Source organism: Passer domesticus, chromosome 18 (genome assembly GCF_036417665.1).
Source record: "Passer domesticus isolate bPasDom1 chromosome 18, bPasDom1.hap1, whole genome shotgun sequence".
Classification (NCBI taxonomy): domain Eukaryota; kingdom Metazoa; phylum Chordata; class Aves; order Passeriformes; family Passeridae; genus Passer; species Passer domesticus.
This window is the reverse complement of record NC_087491.1, coordinates 9485018-9505140: the sequence shown is the minus strand read 5'-3', so window position 1 is coordinate 9505140 and position 20123 is coordinate 9485018. Positions and strand designations below refer to the sequence as shown.

General features: G+C 49.0%; 1 protein-coding gene across 3 annotated transcripts; it reads right to left on the bottom strand.

Moving 5' to 3' along the window:
- Positions 1–199: 199 nt before the first annotated feature.
- ADAMTS13 (ADAM metallopeptidase with thrombospondin type 1 motif 13) lies at positions 200–20090 on the bottom strand. 3 transcript variants are annotated; one of them, XM_064393211.1, is made up of 30 exons: positions 19752–20090; positions 19379–19445; positions 18256–18539; positions 17983–18124; positions 17506–17645; positions 16817–16900; positions 16615–16739; positions 16194–16340; positions 15719–15853; positions 15062–15212; positions 14338–14442; positions 13766–13917; positions 13602–13665; positions 12964–13090; positions 12475–12623; positions 11010–11130; positions 10322–10402; positions 9882–10063; positions 9343–9478; positions 7648–7777; positions 6817–7006; positions 6462–6576; positions 6027–6156; positions 4988–5192; positions 4217–4514; positions 3611–3757; positions 2974–3150; positions 2480–2664; positions 709–2194; positions 200–596 (listed from the first exon to the last, which is right to left on the bottom strand). In XM_064393211.1, exons 1-29 carry the CDS (start codon positions 19815–19817, stop codon positions 2036–2038), a joined length of 4194 nt encoding a protein of 1397 aa, XP_064249281.1. In that variant the 5' UTR covers positions 19818–20090; the 3' UTR covers positions 200–596; positions 709–2035. The 3 variants fall into 3 exon arrangements, with proteins under 3 accessions (XP_064249281.1, XP_064249279.1, XP_064249280.1); XM_064393209.1 differs by having other exon boundaries at positions 201–596; positions 6462–6579; XM_064393210.1 differs by having other exon boundaries at positions 201–596; positions 6462–6579; positions 17506–17642.
- Between the last annotated feature and the right edge of the window lie 33 nt (positions 20091–20123).

Sequence of the window (20123 nt, the reverse complement as noted above, 5' to 3'; positions counted from 1 at the left end):
TGTCCCTTAGTGATCCTACTGATCCTTAACATTTAGTGTTCCTTAGAGATCCCAGTGATCCTTAACATTTAGTGTTCCATAGTGATCCTAGTAATCCTTAACATTTAGTGTTCCTTAGTGATTCTAGTGATCCCAGTGATCCTTAACATTTATTGTCCCTTCGTGATCCCAGTGATCCTTAACATTTAGTGTTCCATAGTGATCCCAGTGATCCTTAACATTTAGTGTCCCTTAGTGATCTCAGTGATCCTTAACATTTAGTGTTCCATAGTGATCCCAGTGATCCTTAACATTTGGTGTTTGCTTTTCCAGAAAGGGAAACAGGAATCCTCACGCTGACGGGAACTGAACGCTGTTGCAAAATTCTGCTCTCCAGATAAGAGGATTGCACTCCCCTTATCTGACTGGAATCAGGTTTTCTCCCTGAAAATGGGAGCAGAAGTAGCACTTTGCAAGTAGATGCCCCAGCTGGCAAGCTGGTGGTGTCCAAATGGGACAGGGGAACACGCTGAACTCTCCCAAATGAGGAAGGCAACAGCTGCGTTTTGTGCAGATGAACGTGGAACACAGGCAGAGCCCAGCTCTGCACAGTCGATCTGGAACAATAAATAGCAGTGAGACTTGGGATCCAGAGCAGAGTGGGAAGACAGATCCCATCTGCTAAAAGGTTACAAAAAAGGGATTAAGGAAAGGATGTCTTTTCATTACCATCTCCTGTCAGACAGGAAATGAAGGCCCAGGGCCTGCATCACCCACGCACTGCAGAGGGATAGCTGATGTATCCAGCTCCTCGAAGATCTCACTTCAGGAATCTATTTTCTGGCTCCTCCAGGAATGGAACGTAAATCTGGAGGCTGGCAAGCAAAAACCTCCAGGTTTAACCAGCAAAAAAACAGTTATTAATTAAGAAAGTATTTGTGGTTGTAGAAGGATGTCAGAGAATCCAACTGAGAGAAAGCAGGAGCAGGGTTAAAACTGCCCAGGCAGAACCATTTATTGCATCCAGCATGAAGAGCAAGTGCAGATGTGTCCAGCCAGGCTCCAGGTGCAGAAAAGACCCTTGAAGCAGTATATTGTGATTTTGAGGAGGATGACAGATTTGGACCAAAGCACAGCCCAATGTTCAAAATACTAAAAAAAAAAGAAATAACCTAAAAAATTCATTTAAATGAAGCTTGTGTATTTGCCACTGCTCTAAAATCCCTCTTCCTGCCACAGCTTGTCCATGCAGCCTCAGCCACAGTTCTTGTCAAATGAAGATACAGATTGATAGCACAGCTGCTGTTCTTATCTGAATAAGTCAGACCTGGCATCAAACCTGGCATTCATACTTTTATTTTCTCACAGAAAAGAAGTGGTGGTATCACTGTCAGATATCCAACAGTAGAACCACAGAAAGGGTGGCTGGGGAGGGACCTCAGGATGTCATTTAGTCCTCCCACATAAAGCCAGCTGTCACCAGGGCTTGCCCAGCAGTGCCTCAGTTCAGCCAATTTCTGAAAACATTCAAGCTTTGAGTGACCTGTCCTAGGGTGGCACTGCCCACCCCACACATCTCCTTGTGCTGGCAGTTTATCCTCATACACCTCTCTGCCTTCTTTACTCCATTCCAGAACTTCACTGTGCCTCAGTTTTGAGGGGCATTTACACTGCAAGAGGGTGAATTTAATGGCTAAAATGTTAGTTGTGGTGTACAGAGGTTTATACTGGAACACCAAGAAATCAAATGACTCTCTTAAAAGGTCCCACCACATTACAGAGGCAGGACCCTGACACTCCAGTGCCCAAGTCACCTCCTGCAGACATGTAAAGTGCCTTAATGCCAACCAAATCAGACAGAAAATCCATATGAGGAAGATTTGCTAGATATTTGGGGGTTACATGTGTTTTGTATGACCTTTATCAAGACTGAGATCCCAAAGGAGTCAGCAGACATTGCTTTTACTCAACAGATGCGGAAGCAGTTGCAAGAAGATTAAATGTGTGCTGTGAGCAAGCAGCAGTGACCAACTGGGCTTTTCTCAGGGCAGTGCTTTTATTTAGGCTCAATAGCATGATATTCAGCCCAGAAATGGGTTCTGTGATCCTTAACATTCTCATGGAATTCAATCTCAGCTTGGCTTCCTGTTGACTGCCACAGGAACTGCTGCTTCCCATGGAACACCACTGTCTTCATGGTGCTGACATCTCGGACCTGCAGGAAGAAAAACCAAACCATTTCACCTCAGCAGGCTAGACATGAAATAAGTGCTTAAAAAATACTGGAGACTTGCAGATTGGTCACTCAGGGAAAAGCTGTGCTACAAAGGTTAGAAGAAATACAGCAGATATCAGAAATTCTCATTGCCATCAGAGATGGGAACACAACAGAGATCCCAGGCACGGGTTTGTGACTGAACTGTGCATCTGGGTGGAAATCTCTAATGGAGATGGGTTTGTTCCCACCCCAGTCATCCCACTGGGGTTCCTGCCTCCTCACCAGGATGTAGTTGAAGTGAGTGTGGTTGCCCCCAGGGCCCAGGTCAGTGCTGAGGGCACGGATGGAGATGCGCTGCTGCGGAGCCACCGTGATGAAAGTGCGGCACACCATGCCCTGCCTCCCCTCAGGAAACTGCACAGGATTCACTATTTCACCCTGGGGGCCAAACAGCTGCTGGTCACAGTCTGACAGAGCAAAGGGAGAAGAAAAAATGGATTAGAGAAGTATCCAGCACCTCCAAGGAAGAAATCATTTAAATGACAGGCAGAACAGTTTCTTTAGGGATTTTCAGCTGGGGGCCTTCAAGCATCAGCAAATACCTGAGGGGGTTTGCTTTAAAACAAAGGGGCAGTCCACAATTAATACTGAATCCAACACTCCTCAAGAAGGGCATTGTTAGCTGCTAACAATCCATAGATTTCCATAGGCAACCACCATTCATGGAACTCTGTGGGCCTTAATCTAAAACAAGAGCAAAACTTTCAGTACAGTACCTTGGTAATATTTTTTGGTTGCAGTTCTGCTGCTGTACTGCAGAATGACCCCGTTTCCTGGCAGCACAACACGCTGTTTCACAATCAGAGTGTTGGTTCTGGAATTTATCAGTGACAGAGTGAGCTTCCTGCAGCCTGTCCGCCACATCATTCGCCCAGAAAACAGCAGGATCTCACCTGGAACAGAAGAGCACAGGGCCTAGAAACACTTTTCTTTTAAGTTAAAGCCAAAGTCTCTCTTAGACAGGTCTGGAATCAAGTAATTTCTGCATCTTGTTTCTATCTTATCAAAATCTGTCATGAGAACAGGCCAGTTAACTAATCTAACTGTTGATTCCAGCTAGAGGGTACATTAGTTTTATAACAGGCCAAAACAAGCAGCTTCTTTAACCCCATAAGCTCCTTTCATCTCATATCTACCAACAAAACAGGGAGAAAACCACTGTGTGAGGGGAGAACAAGCAGCATCTTCATTTTGTTCCACCTGGCAACAACTTGGTGAGACAGAAAAACTCAGTAAAATGGTTTCAGAGATTACAGAGACTCTGAGGCAGCCAGAGCTTCTCAAGGCACCAGAAAAGCTTGAGATGCAGCTTTGCCAAAGGGCCAGGCTGGACCCCAGAGCTCCAGGCAGTACCTGCAGTGCAGTTGAGGGAGCTCTCCAGGATGGTCACTGAGATCTCCTCCCTCAGGGGCCGCCCGATGGCCACCGTGCAGTCCCTGCTCTCCACGCCTGTCATGTTGATGATGCCAGTGGCATTGAGAAACAGGTTTCCACAGACACCTGGACAGCAGAGACAGGTGAGAAACACACCCAGAAGGAAATACAGGGAAACAATTCCCTCTGTGGCACTATAAGATAAGGTCACATATTCTGGGTAAAGCACAGGAAGAGTCACAGGATCCCAGAACACCCTGAATTGGAAGGGACCCACAAAAGGATCACCAAAATCCAACTCCTGGCCCTGCACAGGACTACCCCAGGAATCACACCACGTGCCTGAGAGTGTTGTCTAAACAATCAATTGAGCTGCTGTCCCACAGGCTCCCAGGTCAGAAGAGTTTTGGGAAGGACAGGGAAGCGAGTTTTTGTTCCTAGCTCAGGTGACATGGACATGCTGGAACAGCAGGTTTTCCCTCCCAGCCAGATGCATTCCCTCCCATGCTCCTGTCCCTGTCTGGCAGCAGGATCCCCACAGCCCAGCTGCACACAAGAAGCTCCTTTTGGCCGTGTCCTCCTCACCTCCACTGGGCTTTGTCTGCTCCCGGGGCCCAGCAGACTGAGGCACATCCAGCTCCTTGTGTCTGTGCTCTGGGGCAGCTGCAGCTGTTGGCAGGTGTGTGGCTGGTGTCACTGGCTGCAGCTCTGCCCCAGGGGACTGGGTCCCCTCCTGCTCAGGACAGGGCCCTGCAGAGCAGCCACGCACCACGATGGCCTTGGGGAAGTGCCGGCAGAAAAGGGGGTTCACAGCCTTGTGGGTCAGAGAGCTGAGGCAGAAATCCTGCCTGGTCTGAATGCCATTCCCACAGGACGTTGAACACTGCAGAAGAACAAACCCACAGGCTTTTATCCCTGCATTCCAGGTGGTCTTTGGAAATAAATGAATTGATAAGCTCATGCATGATCTGGGGGGGTTCACTGATGCTCTTCTACCATTTGCCCTGTCAGTGCTCTTGTTCCATCAGCTATAAGATGCCCCACCTTCCAGGGGACCTTCCAAACTATATATTTAAATTGCAGAACCACTTCCTAAAAAAATCCCAAAATATCTGCATTCCAGGAGAAAACATGCCAAAACCATTTCTAAGCTGCAGCCAAAACTTGAGCTGAGGAAGGTGGGAAGCAAACCTACGGCTGCTAAACACAGGGCAGTGGAAAGGATGGAAAACACCCTGGAAAGAGTTTAGCATTTCTGTGGGAAGCCAATAGACAATAGAAGTTGTTATTTCTCCCCTGCAGCCTCCAGAGAAGGGAAGAGGTGGAAAATTTCTGCATGTGAAGGGGAGCAGGTACCTCTGACCACTCGCTGAAGCTCCACTCGTAAGAGCACGCGCGGATGACACAGGGGACACTGGTGAGGGGCTTCTCTGCCACAGGGCACAAATGTTCCTCCTGCAAGACCTCCTGGCCGTGGAGGGTCTGCACACAGGTGACCAGCTGCACTGCCAAGCCCAGCCCACAGCTGGAGGAGCAGGGCCCTGCTGGGGTTACCTTCCACCTGACAGGGCAGGGAGGACAAAAAGTGAGTTAGTGATGGATCCCCACCCTGTCTCTCACTGCAGAAAAGGCACTGCAGCTCCCTCACCCTTTCTCCTTCTTCATCCTCTGCTTCACATGGTCTGTGGTGCTTGGAATGCAGCCTGGGGCAGCTTTGGAGTTGGATACAGAGGAAATTCCCATTTTGCCAGGAGCCCACAGATTTCAAATCCACACTGAATCTTACTCTGTGTCCATCACTGCCCTCCCCAGAGTGACACACACGGGCTTAACTGCAGGGACAATCTTATCTCCCTCCAAAACACTCACACCCCTGAACTCAGATCAGGATCAGACCCAGAGGCCCTGGGAGTGGCATCCTGTAAGAAAAGTTGCAGTAACTTTCCAGTCCTACAGCAAACAGGGCAGGACAAGCTCATCACAAATCCTAAGGAAAGTGCAATGCATTTCCTTCAGTTTTCACAGCAGCTGTTCCAGATTCTGAGAATATTTAATTCTTGCTACTTTCCTTGATGCTCTGTGGAAACTGTACAGCTGGCAAATGTGTCACCACCTTCTGCAACTACAGATTTGTTCCTGCTTCCCCAGAGTAACAAGGGATCAAGAGGTCTTCAGTTTTTCTCTGGACTCAGACTCTGAGGACTACACTGATTTCTGTCTGAGATGTACCAGCACAGGAAACACTCTGAGTTTGCTGAGTATGGAGCAGTGCTACAGTTTTTGCAGCTGGCTGTGCTTCCAAAGCAGGGAAGAGTAGCCTGACCCTTCCTTTACCATGTCCCTGCAAACAGAGAGAGAAAGAAAGAACTCCTCATTGTCTCATTGTCTCCTTTACCTTGGTGGGCAGGGGTTGAGATCACAAGCTTCCACCCTGCTCTCTGGCTTTGGCACTGGCTGACAGTTTTCCTCCTGGGTTTCTTCTTTGGTGTCAAAAGCCACACAAACATAGTGCAGCTGAGCCTTACCTAGGAAGGGAAGCAATCTGACTGTGTGGTTTGGATGCAAGGGTTGAAAATAGGTCAGAAGTGTCACATTTGCATGTAAAAAACAAGCAAACTCTGCCCAAGCCATGGCACTCTTACTGCACTCATCCCCCCAGCTCTGAAACACAGCCAGACCACCCTCCAATTATTCTGTTCCAAAAAAACTGTGATCACAGCTACTCTTGGAACTGTAGAGGGGGAAAGACCAGCTGGGTCCCGAGGTTCCCAGGCGCTGAACTCACACCCACAGCCAAGCAACATTTCCCTGCAGCACAAAAAGGCCTCACCTCTACCACAGGAGACAGAACACTCCCCAGCTACAGGGCTCCAGACATACACAGTCTGATTTTCCAGCTGGACATGCCCAAGTGACTCCAGAGGCTGAAGTAAACGTGCATCTTCCTCCTCAGAACAGAGCAAAAAACAGCTGCCCTAAACAAACCACCACGAGGAACTGAGGGATCCAGCAGCACATTAAAGAGGGATGGAGCTGTCTAAAGTGACAGGATGAACTCTTAACTGGGCAGAGCAGTGGTGCAAACAACCCTCCAGGCTCCAGGAGTAAGCTGCTGGTTCTTAACTGCTGGATAAAAGTGCAAAGCTCCCAGTGAGGTTCCTGAAAAGCCCAGGCAGCAAACTCACTTTGTCCCAGCCCAAGGGGCAGACATTGACCACACATGGCACAAGGGAGAGGGGTTTTTCTTCTGCTGGGCACAGGCTGTCATCCACCACAGTCTCCAGGCCATCATGGAACTGCACACAGGTCAGGTTCTGCTGGGCAACTCCAGTCCCACAGGCAGCAGAGCATTCATCTCTCTGAGACAACTTCCACCTAAATGGGAGGCAGCTGCATCACCCCATTTCCCATCTGCATCAGGGAGGTTTCTTACTCAGGACTGCTTACAGAAATGGGTCATGCAGAATATTCAGCTTCTCTGTTTCAAATGCTTTGTCTGGATGTGACTGAGAGGACAGTTTAAGTCCTTTCAAGGACTAAAAGCACCTAAGCTATAGGCTACAGTTGACAGTGCAATCACTTTTTGTTGAACACTAAAAGGTCTCTGAGGGCAATGTCTGGGCAGGCTTGGCCCTTGGTCTTCCTTCCCAAAAAATCATCACAAGGGTCAACCCTCTTTGCTGGCACCATCTTGGAAAGAATGTGAGAGGCATCTTCTTCTGGATATGCCCTTAAATAACTTCACTTAGCAGATTACTGTAAAACACTGAAGGGCTATTTCCCATTCCTTCAGCTGACATCTCAATTATCTCACAGGACCAGGAGAGACAGAACACGGTTTGGGATCTGTTATCCCATTATAATTAGGAAAAAACAACTTCCTACTTCTCTTTCTTTCTTTTTTTTTTCTTTTTTTTTTCTTGTTTTTTTTTTTTGACCTTGACAGCACAAATACAGAGCCTGAGTTAAGTGGCAGAGCAAGGCAGGAATTGAGCTGAGCTCCCAGGAACACCAACCTGTAGAGGCATGGCTCCATGGCACAGGGCTTGTGCTCTGGGAGGGGCTGTGGCAGCTCCAGACACCTCTGATCCTCTGTTACTTCATTCTTGGTCTGATCAAAGCACACGTGAGCCACTGGCTGCACCCCTGGGACACAAAAGGAAAAGGAATTGAAGTTACAACCGAAGTGAACAGCTCCCCTCTGTTATGGAAGGATGATGCAGTGATTTTGCTTTACTGGATCACCTGGGTAAGAAAATGGGCTGTGTGGGAATTCAGACTTCCTGTAAACACACAAACTCCTTTTTGTGATATAACCTGCCTCAAGAGTTTTAAAGTGATTTTCCAAGGTGAGCACCCCAGCAGAGGAGAAGTCTGATTGATAACCCACTGCCAAAATGGAAAGGTTGCTCTAAGCTGGCTGTGTGAAAGAACAAAGATATCAATCATAATTTGGAACAAATGACTTCTAATGATCTGACTGATGAGGGACAGCAAACAGGCTCTAGGAGGGAGCTGGTTTTAAATGCCACTGTGTAGAAGTGACCAGATACTATCATCACACAGCCCCTGTGCTCAAACAGCACCAACCTCCTCAAAGGCACCTGCAGCAGCCAAAAACAGAGGCACTGGGAGAGAAACTGGAGACTTGCAGTGCCTGCAGCAGGCTAGGAATGAAATATTCATAAGATACAGCTACAGAGAAGACTTTTAACAATAATGAACATAAAAAGCAAAGCAGATGAAAAGTCAAACTCAAAGAAATTACAAGTAAAGCTAAAAGGAGCTTCCTTTCAGTGAATGGGCTACAAGGAGAGCCAGGCATTCCTGAATCTCCAGCAGCATGCCCCTGAGCACCAAATGTCCAGAATCCATCAGCAGCCTCATCTTTGCTCTGCCCTCCTTGTTTTCAAATAATGACTGCTGCTGAGGAGGGCTGTGCATCACTTTCAGCTCTCAAGGTGCAATTTCAGCCCAGATTCCCAACTTTCTGTTAAGTCCTGAGTTTCTCATTCTTTTTTTTCTGTTTGTGGCTGCTTTAGCTGGAGGCTCTGGAGCATTCTGAGCTCCAGGGTTTCAGCAATCACTTCACCTGGGGGATTTGCTGGAGAAAAGCTCTCCAGGCATAACCAGTTGTGTGGATTGACTTGCATAAATATTCATTAATGCATTTTCTAAATCCTTGTCACAGAAGTCTTGAGAGGCCTGACAGTGTGATCTGAATTATCTGGTAAACAAGATGTCAGGCCATCTATCAGAGAGAACTGTTACAATCTGCATTATGATTCCTTTAGGGAGGCAGAAAGGATTAGCCATGGCACAGGAATAGAATTCAAAGAAGGAAGTTTCATAATTAGCTCTGAGGCTTTAGTTAGACACCAGATATCTCTTTGGTCTCAGACTTCTGATGTTTAGCCAACTTCAAATTACAGTCTTCAGTAACTTTGAAAAATCTGAGAAATTTATTTAGTCTTAAAACCAAGAGTTCAGTTAAAACCTATTTAAAAATCCTCTATGTGATCAAACATTTTCAGTATCATTTTGATGATTCAGCTCATTTGCTGATTAGTTAATTTAATTCAAAAGCAAACCACTTTTTCCTTTGGTTCAGTTGAACACTAGCAATCATTTCCAGCAATCTGCTTTGAAATTCAGTTCAGACCAAAGGAGAAGTCTCCATAAAAAGTAAAGACTGAGTCCTGCTGCCTCACCTTCCCCACAGGTCACTGAACATGGGCCCTGCTGAGGAACCCACACATAGGTCAGGCTCTCCCTGGGGACAAAGTAGCTGAAGGTGATGTCTGGGTTGGTGGCATTGCCATACTCCTTTGTGTACCTCCTGTAGACCTGGGAAGGAAAATCTGTGGTCAGTGCAGAAGAAAACTTGGATTTATTTCTCAGGATGGAGGAAGGAGAAGCCAGTTTCCCTTCTTTCCATCCAGTCCTGAGCCTCACTGCAGTGCCTCAGTCCCAGCCAGATGCAGTCAGAGCACCCACCCTGTGAATTCTGGGCACTGAAAGTGACTCAGCCAAGCAGAAGGTTTAACTCAGGGTGGTTTTACCCACACAATCCTGCCTGTGGGGAGCCAACCCCCAGCCTTTCCCAAGAACAGCAATCCCATCACTCTTCAGTGAACCCCAGCCTTGGGCTCTGAGTCACCTGAATCACCACACCTGGATTCTGCAGCAAAGCCACCCAAACCAGGCCACTTCTGACTGGCCCCCTTCCAACTCTGCTGCTTTAATTCACCTGTATTTCAATTTCTTCCTGTGTTGGCCCATCCACATGGATTTCCTCCAGGCTTGGCAGGTTGTTCTGGGTGAGGAACACTCGGTATTTGATCTGCTTGTCCTCCAGAACTGATGGGTAGGTGACATTCAGAGAGATTTTTCCTTTTCCAGCCACCACGTACTCTCCTTTAACCTTCACAGCTGGAGAAGCCAGAGGAGCAGTGAGTTAAGAGACATGATGTGGTCACCAGGATCCCCTGGTGCTGGCAGCTGCTGGCTGCCCACTTGGCAGGAACCAGTTTGATCCAAGCTTGGCATCCCATGGAGCCTGGCTCCTACAGCTTCCCACTGGAGAGCATCCCACAAGCAAAATGAAGCACCAAAAATTCCATTTCTTTGTTTGCACAAGCTCCTTTCAGCCCTGCCTGTATCCCCTCCTCTCCTTTTCCTTCCACTCACCCAGGTGTGTGAAGAGAGGCCTCCTGTTGGTGACATGGACTGAGGTGGTGTTGTAGGGCAGGGACAGGAATGTCACATACTCTGGAAGGGTGGAAAGGAGAAAGATGTGGTCACCTTACACCACTGAAACCCTGTGGGAAAGGATGGGGGCTGCAGCTCAACTCCTAAATTCACCCTGAGCCTGCTCCTTGCCTTGAACAGTGATGGTGACACAGCAAACACAGCTGAGCTGCATCCTGTGTCCTGCTCTCACATTTCTTTGGTTCTTTTTAGGTTCTCTGCTAATCTCTACATGAGACTGCAAGAGCCAGACCAGTTCCCAATTTTAGCAAATCAGGAAGCATGGACAACACTCTCAAGGACATGGTGGGATTGGTGGGCTGTCCTGTGCAGGGCCAGGAGCTGGACACGATGATCCTTGTGGGTCCCTTGGGATATTTATGATTCTGTGATCTGATATCACCCCCAGCTCCCAACAGTTTACAGGACTTCCCAAACAGTTACATTTCTGACCCACATTCAGAGAATTATGACCAAAAAGGGCATTCTGCCCACCTCCCTCAGCACTGACCACCCAAAATCCATCTCCATACCCTCCATAAAATAAAACCAAGCAGAAGCAGAAGGGGGAAGGAAGAAGATTTGGAACACTGCACACAAACAGAGCCTGAGGGGGAGGACTACACACCTTCAGCTTTCCCTTCTGTGTAGGATCCACTCACTTTGGTGCAGGTGGAGTTGTCACCCCCACAGACCTTGCAGGGATCCATGGCCTTCCTGGAGCCCATCTGGCCATCACACCCGAATGCCTGAGGGGAGCAGAGGGGAGAGCTGTCAGCCTGGCCTGCTCTGAGAAAACAAGAGAGTAAAAGCAACATCCAGAGTTCCTGAAACTGCCCTTTCCATTTGGAATCTGGATTTAGGAAGACAACAAAGGAAAAGATGTGTTTGTACCAAGGGCTGCCACTGGGCAGCAGAGTGCAAAGCCAGGGACTGGGAGGTCTTAGCTGAGAGCACAACTCTCAGCAACTGTGACATTTTCTTTCCCATAAGAAGCAGCCCAAAAAATCTCTCCTGTGACCTAAACCCAAAGCTCTGTGCTCTCTTCTATGAACTCTTTCTGGAGGGAGGGAGGAAGGCAGGAAAAAACAAAAGCCCAAGAGGACAGTAAACATGAATGGCAGGTTCTAAAGGAATCTTTAGCTCCCCAGACTCCAAAGCCAAACCTAGCTCACATCACTTCAGTGCCATGGAACTCAGAAGAGAGATTCTATCCCCATTCCCACGAACAAGACTAATTTACACAAAGCTACAGGAGGATCTCAGCAGGCTTAACAGCAAAACATGTGCAACTGCTGAATTTATGCTGCAGCCACTGATCCCAGGCCTTGGAAGCTGCCATAACATGCATATTTATCACTGCTGCCAATGAAAGAGCCAAAATCAGAACAGGTTGTGCCTACACCCTCTGCTGTTCACAGGGGGAAACACTTCACAAAACATGGTGAGCACGAGGATAATGAGAAAAACATAAAATTTACAAGGAGTATTCTGGGAATGTAAAGAAACAACAGAAAACATCCAGCCGGGTCAGCACTGAGCAGTTCCTAAAATGCAGACGGCGCGGGGGAGTTGTGTCCAAGGTCATCAGGAAAGAATGCCTTCCTCAGGTCCAATCCAGGAAAAAACTCCACGAGCTAGACTGCAGTTTTGATCAGCAATACCCCAAAAATCAATTTGTCGACTTGTGATGCCCAGGTTTTGCTCCTTATCTTGCCACTGACTCAGTGATTCAAGACATGGAACTTCCCTCCAAGACAGCCAGCATTTTATGGGGCTAATTACAGCAGGCAAGCTGAGCAGCTAATGATGTCTCCTCCACCAACACATAAACCAATTGCTTCTTGGATTAGGGATGAATAGCCCTGTGTGTTTACTACATAATTAGCAGAATGTCTTATCTAGAGGGCATTGGATGCACAGACAGAACAGTAGATTTTGGATTCCATCCAACACACCAAGAACAAAACTCTCTTCTGAGAAGAGCTTGCTCTGTTGTTTGGGACACTTTGTTTTTTCCTAGCAGGATTTCCCCTGACTCCTGTGGTGCAGATCACCTGCCAGGGGCTCCCCTGGACTCCCCAGTCACTTACTGTGCATCTCCCCATGACACACAGCTGGAGAGCCCCGTGGTGCTCCGTGTCATCCTGCTCACACCTGGTTCCATCCAGGAAATGGTCCCCGCGGCTCACCATGAACTCCTTGCCCACAGCCCTGCACATGTGCTTGCAGAGCAGGTCCCCTGGAGCAGGCAGGCACAAGGAAGGGGTTATTCTTTCAGGAAGGCACGTGGCTGCTCATCAAGCAATGGGGAAAAACTCAGAGAGGCTGTGGACTCCCATCCCTGGAAGTGTTCAAGGCCAGGCTGGAGAGGGCTTGGAGCAGCCTGGGACAGTGGAAGGTGTCCCTGCCATGGTGGGATGAGTTTTAAGGTCCCTTCCAACCCACACCATTTTGGGATTCTATGATCTCTCATAAAGCACCCAGGTTTCATGTGAAAACTAAACCAATTCAGTGAAATAGCCTTTTCATTCCAAAGTACAGAGGTCCATGAGCACAAACTGGGGTTCCACATTTCTTACCTTTGGCAAAGCCAACTGCAGAGGTCCAGGTATAAAAGGATGGTGCTTCTACATCAAGGTACAGTGGCTTTAAATTTGTTGCTGCACACTGTTCAGCCATAAAGTCCTGCTGGGTGACCAGACAGGCCTGGATCCCAGAGAGATAATTGTGTAAGGAAAGGAAGTGACTGAGCACTGACATTCAACCCTCTAGCTAAAGGCAAAATGCAGTGCCTGGTGATTAAAACACCCAAACAACTGCAAAGAAAGAAAACCACTTTAAAGGAAGGCTGCAGATATGCAGAGAATTGTGCTTGGAAGCTGATATCTTTGCAATTTATACACAATAAATAGATAAGGAAAACAGGAACAATACAAGAAAGCCCATCTGAAGAAAACCATCATTGTGAATCACTATTTTCTCAGCATCTGTCCTGCTATGGGGCATAGAGAAAATGCTTCATTACATGTGAACAGTGCTATTAAATAATCCTGCTGCCTTCCATGGCACAAATACCTCTCCTGCTGTCAGACAGATGGAGGCTGTACACCAGATCTTTACCAGAGCAGTCAGCTGTGGGAAGGACAGTCACAAAACACCCATCCCTCAAAGGGCTCAACAGTGAGGCAGAGGTTCAGATGCTGCTGAGCTCCATTACCTGCGTGTTGCACATCTCTGCTTGCATGCTGGCACCGCGGCACTCCTGCCCCCCAAAACCAGGCCTGGAAATGACAGAATTCCTCAACAGAGGCAGGTTTGTCCCAGGCAAAGAGGAAGACTCACCCCTGAGGCCCTGAGCACAGGCAGGTGCCCACATCTCACCTGGGGTTGTTACAGAAGCGCTGCCTCAGCACCACGCCCCCGCCGCAGCTGCGGGAGCAGGGGGACAGGGGGCTCCAGGCAGACCAGTGCCCATGCACCACAGCCATGGGGTTCAGTTCCTCCAGAGAGCTGCACTGACCCTTGGAGCACCACTAGGACCAAGAACACACAGAGCTGGCAGCAGTGAACACAGCAGGGCTGGGATCTAAAAGGCTGGCACAAGTCCCTGTCTTTGGCAGGTCAGTAACAGAGTCCTAGGGGGAATGAGGCACCTTCTGACAAGAGGCTGAAGAGTCCCCTTCCTAATTAGGGTCTAACATGAGGCTGGGGTCAAAGCAAAGAGCACACAGGTCGTTTCAAGTAGAAGGAGAGCTCAGATATCAGGCTATAGAACTGCAAAGCAACTCCAGAGAAAAAGACAAGGTGGAAAGACCAAGATCAGGACATAACAGTACCCGTTTAGGACTGGTTTTAGCTCCCTGACCAAGGGGCAGTGAGTGCCAGACACTGACAGAGCTCTGCTGCCTGAGCCCCACAGCCCCCACACCCAGTCCTGGTGGGAGCCTCCTTACCTTGTTGATGCCACACTCAGTTCCATCCAGGAGGGGCACCAGAAGCCGAGTACAGCTGGATTTGTCTGCTGGTTGTACATGGCATGAGAGAACTTTACACATGTCCTGGTGTGACAAGAAAATCAGGGAGTTCAGGGAGTCAGGCTCAACAACACAGAACCAAAAGTCTAAAGAGGGCATGCCCCAGGTTTTCTCCTTGACACCCAACAATGCAAATTCCTTCATTTTTCCTGCTATTGGGCAAAAGCTGTGGGCAAGTCAAAAGATCCTCAGTGTAGTGATCACCAGCTGTAATGCTGGAAGATGATCAACTGAAGCAATTAAAGTTGCACCCACCTTTGTGTTTCCTCATTAACAAAACATGGCCAGATGGCAGCTATTAAACACGCTGTGCTTCCCAGACAAAGGGATTTGAGCCATGGCAGGGAAGCTGGAGGAATCCAGTGAACAAGAATTCCCCAAGGCAGGACCCTGAGTGGGTGCACCCAGCACTGCCAGCTGTGCACAACAGCACCCAACTGTGCAAACCTTACAGCAGATTTACGTGGAGGAAGGAGGTGATGAAGAGAAGGGAAACATTTTGAAAGCTTTGCCAAGAAATCTGTGGCAGAAAAGCACCTTCGATCCCTTCAGAATAAAAATGCTGCCAGCCAGTTCTCCTGAATTTTGGCTCCTGAACATTTCCCAGCTGCCCCTTAGCAAGACAAACAAACTTTCTACCTACAACATTGGTGTCAGCAAAGGTGCAAGCTGTGGCCACGCTCCCAAAGGCAATTTTACACTGCTCATCTGCTCCGTAGTACAAGCCAGGCTTCCACCCCGGGATGCTGCCGTCCATGTCCGGCAGGTCATTCAAGCAGCTTGTTTGGCCTGTACTGATAGAAACATGAGGAATAACACTTTCCCAGCTGTGGGTAGTGAGGACAAGGACATGTTTGCAGACTTGTGCTGAGTTTCACTCTGGGAGTTGGCTGCTGCTTTCCCAGACACCACATGCTCGCTGTGGGCTGGGATGGATTTAGTTGCAGCAGCTGCCTGGAGGTTCTCACAGTTCCCTGCTGCTGGAGCTCTATCCATTCCTGTCCTGCACCCAGCCAGCACAGCCTGCAGTGCCTGGATGCTCTGATGTTGTAAATAAAATGTGCAGGCTGAGCCAGTGTCTGAGAAATCCAACCCAGCCCAGGCACGTCAGGCACCAACCAAAGCCACTTCCAGCTATGTAAAGCAAAAACTGGGTTTAACCTCAGCAACAAGTGCTAACAAACAAACAAACCCCAAGCTTTTCACTGTTCCTCATTTTGCAAGAAACTTTTTTATTCTTTGAGTTTTTCTCTCTTAAGCTCCCAGCATAGGGAGCTGAAGAACTCAACCATTCCCTTACCTGACAAGGGCCAGGAACTGCTCCCGACTGCAGGGAGACCAGGTGAGGTCGATGCTGTTGTGGTTTCCTGCTGAGCCCATGATGTAACCACTGCTGCTGCACAGATTCCCCTCCCCATCGTGGGCAATGCCAAGGCTGTAAAGAAGCAGCACAGAGCCCTGAGAAGAGGAAACCCAGAGGCTGGAGCCTCCCTTCTCTAAGCAAGGACTGAGCTCCCTCTGCAGCCCTTCCTTCTTCTGTTGTCACAAAGAGTTTCTCTCCTCTTTGCAGCTTCTAATTGTCACAGGACATGCAGGGATGCAAGAAATGCAAGAAACTCTTTCCAAAATAGTCCATGATGATGACCAAAAGGGTTAGAGTAATCCATGGGGAATTCCCTTTTATTTCAAGAGGTCCTTTGGCTTCTTTCCTTAAACTGGAGGATGTTTTTACCTGAATAAAACCTGCTGGGCTGCTCTGGCAGTTTCCTACTGACCTGTGCCCAATCTCATGGGCTATGGTGACTCCAAGGTCAAAGCCAGTGTCCTGGGTAATGACACAGCTCCAGAAGGAGGAGCAGACTCCCCCTAACTGAGTCACTCCACGAAGCTCCTTGTTCCCATCAGGCAACTCCAGGTCAAACCTAAATAAAGAGGAAAGAGCAAAGAACCCCCCACAGCTAAAAAAGCCAGGTCTAGACATCCAGCTGAATTTATCTGAGCCTTGCCAGCTATCTAACATTTCTTTTGACATGAAGACATTTTGACATTACTTTTGAGCCCACTGCTCAAATTTTATGATGATTCCACATTCCAAACCTCCTCAGACAAGCAGAACTGAATAAAACAACCTAATCCTATTTCCCAAAACAACCTGATCCTATTTCCCAGTCCCTCCCAGGGCAGGGAGCTCAGCACCTGGTGATGTAGAGGACAATGTCAGCGTGCTGGGGGTCAGAGTCGTTCTGGGGGTTCACCTTCTTGCTCCACTCACACACACTGATGAGGGAGGAGGTGATGTTGGTGGTGATGTTCAGCTCTGCCTGCAGGGAAGGCACACGTTGGCACGTTCCAAACAGCCTGGAGCCTGGGCAAGCCTCAAACCCAGCCCTCCCCTTACCTCTGGCTCTCTCAAAACCAGCATCTGCATGAGGTGAACTCTGAAATGAGCCCCCAGGGAGGCATCTCTGAGCAGCTCTGCTCCCTGAGAAGACACAAAGGATTCAATAAAAAAGGGGCCTTGGGGACTCCCACTCCCTGCTCCCAAAAACTGGGCTGCACTCATTACAAAGGTAACTACAGCACTAACATATGCACTACAAATGTGAATAAATCTGTCAAGAGATGAGAAGTGGTTGGATTTGTCAGATGCTCTGAAGCAAAGAGAAGAATCTGCAGGAAAAGTTTCACAGGGTAGAGTGAATGCTACAGGCTTTTCTGCAGTACACACAGAGAAAAATTCTTAATAATAGCAGAAAGAGAAATGAAAATTCTGCAATAGAAATAAAACAGTGAAATGTAAAATATGTAAAAAATCAGTGGGATTTAGCTCAATCCCACTGAAAGCAACAGGGTGAGAAAACTCTTTACCTGAGTTGTAACATGAGTAATGAAATGAAGAGCTAGCTTTTCTATGTGGGTTTTAACTCCTCTAAGATCTTTTACTCCTTGCACAAGGGAATTGGGGGGATTTCATGCCCAGGGAAGCACAGAGGAATGCCTGCACATGAACTCTGTACCAGAGACAGCTGATGCCACCCCCCTGAGGTCCTGCCTGGGGCACGGGGTCCCAAGGCCAGAGGCACTCACAATGTTCAGGTTGGCCAGCACGTAACGCTCCGTGTCCTCTTTGTGGTACAAGTAAACATCTGGCCCTGCCACCACCATCAGCTCCAGATGTTGGACAGCTGCCTCAGCCCTCTTGTGCAGGCGAGGAGGAGCCCACCCTGCTGGACAGCACAGAGGGACACCAGGAGTCAAATGCACCATAAAAGGTCCTACAGATCCACTCCCTCTCCCCAAAAGCTGCAACAACTCAGCTGCAAGTCCACTTCTGCAGGGGCTTGCTCAGCTTTCCCACTTCTGGTGGTGTCTTTCACCTGGCAGCAACTTTAGCAACACACCTGTGCTATCAAAATAGCAACCAGCCACACCAGACACGCTGGGCACACCTCAGCAAGGTGAGGAACCTTTTCAGGTCTACTCCTGTATTTGTAAACAGCAATTTCTCCTCTGAGCTCATGGAAGCAATGCTCCAGGAGACAGCTTTTCCAGCAGGGCTGTTACCTCTGGCTGGTTTTGCCTCTCCTGCAGCACTTTTGAAGAGGATATGGGGGCTGGAGAAGCCGAGGTCCTTCAGCAGAGCCACATCTTTGCTCCTGACTGGCCTGATGTGAACCTTCTCCTCGCCCACGGTGACCACTCCTTGCTGAAGCAGATAAAATTCCACCTCTGAGTTATTTGCTGTCCATGGGGATGGCAAGGATTTATTCAGTGGATGGTTCACACAGTTTGGTGCAGGAAGCTGCCACCCCAGAGGCTGCTCCTGCTCATACTCACCAGCTGCCCTTCACAGTAAGTGACTCTGCTCCTGGCCCCAGGAGGCTGCAGGGATTTTCCACCTGCAAAGCAGCTCCCTGGGAATCTCCTCAGTAAAATCAAGGAAGAGTTCACCAGCTGGCTGCTCACAAAGGAGGAGGACAGGAGGGCATGGTCCTCGAGGAATTCAAAGGCATAGAGCTGCCCCCAGGCCTGGATGGAGCAGTGCTGGACCCGGCAGGGCCTCAGCCCAAAATGTTCTTCTTGACAAGAGCAAGCTGGCTCAGCCACAACAAACTCAGGTACTGAAAGAAATGAAACAAGACCAGAACAAGGGGAGCAGTTATGAGAAAGGCTGATACACAAAAACCCAAGGTAAGGTTTATTTCCCCAGGAAAAATTCCCTACAAAGGACGACTGTGGCATCGTGGGGTCATGGTGCCAACAGCCAGAGAATTTCTGTGCTTTTGTGTATTCCAAAGTGAGGATAATCTGACTGGGAACACACAACAGAAAACTGGCACCGAATTTATTGCAGCTTTTGCTCTCCCAATACAGAGAACAGTCCATCTAAAAAGGCTGAGACAGTTTTGTTCCTGCAGATTTTAATTATTACTGAGTGGGAATTATCACAATGCAGACAAAGACACTGGGATGAGCACTAGGTGAACTCGCAAGGAGACAACACCCTCTCTTTAGGGATTTGAGACTTCAAAACATCTTTATTCTGAGCTATCATCAATGCAGACCCAAAATTCAAATCTATTTGTGCATTTATTAAAAATAATAATTAACAAGTATTTAAAGTTACACTTAGTCTAGAGCTTTTATCAGAAGAAAAACACCAACACAGAGAATGGGGACTGAGCAGATATGTGCAAAGAGGTTGAGCACATCTCCTTGAGCAGATCTGAAGCTCTGACACATCCCTCCATCCACTCACACTCAGACCCACGTTGTCTCGCTTGCACTGGGACTGGGAAACACGAAATGCTGGTCATTTCAGGGGGTGTTAATCAGGGGTTGTTAATCGGGGGTGGTTAATCAGGGGTGGTTAATCAGTGTTCTCTGCCCTGCCAGCCACACAGGTCAGAAACCAGCGGCCAGGTGTGCTCTAAACCGAGGGACGCTGAGCCCTGCGTACCATCAGCCACTGAGCGGGTTCCAAAGTAAGACAGAACATCTCCCGCCTCCAGAGCGCCCAGGAATTTCTGCAAGAAGAAAAAGAAAGAGCAAAACGAGATGGACACGAGGCTCTCCCTTCGCTGGAGCCGAGCTGGAAGGAACGGAGCCAGCAGCCCCGCGGTCGCAGCGCCAGCCCTCAGGGCTCTGCTCCGCCGCAGCACGGGCTGCACAAGGGACAGAGCAGCTTCATCTTCCTCATTAGCGACCTCGGACGGAGTTTGGCTTAGAACCGCGTCGTCTCCTCTTATTTTTCTTTTTTTTTTTAAATTTTTTTAGCTTTTCTTAGAAGGCCGGCAGCGTTCCTGGAAGGGCCGGTGCGAGGCCAGACTCACCTCGGGGAGCCAGCACAGCCCCAGCGGGAGCACGGCGAGCGCCCGCAGCGCCCAGCTGACGGTCATGCCGGACGGGCCCAGCTCTCCCAGCCCAGCACCGAGAGTTTTGGGCTCAAAGCATCACGTGGAGCGGAAGGGAAGAGCAAGAGCGGCCTTTGAGCAAACGGCCTCTGAGCAAACACGCTCCGAGCGGGCCCGCGGGGGCCGCGGCCGCGCCGGCGGCTGGAGCGCGGCCGCCCTTGCGCAATGGCCGCGGCTTCTGCAGCTTGTGCGCCAGCCCCGCGGGCCAAGGGGCGGCTCGGGGGCCGTGTGGCCCTGGGGACACACCCGTGTGGGGCGGGGGTCACCCCGCGACCCCCGGCCCGGAACCAT

Bases quoted from the DNA above. Each gene is read 5' to 3' on its own strand.
- ADAMTS13 (XM_064393209.1), bottom strand. From the start codon at position 19,817: ATGACCGTCAGCTGGGCGCTGCGGGCGCTCGCCGTGCTCCCGCTGGGG. The intron at 7,007-7,647 runs GTTGGTGTTCCT...CCTCCCATTTAG, and splicing joins ATGGAGCCATGCCTCTACAG to GTGGAAGTTGTCTCAGAGAG. The intron at 3,758-4,216 runs GTGAGGAGGACA...TCTGCTGTCCAG, and splicing joins GCAGACAAAGCCCAGTGGAG to GTGTCTGTGGAAACCTGTTT.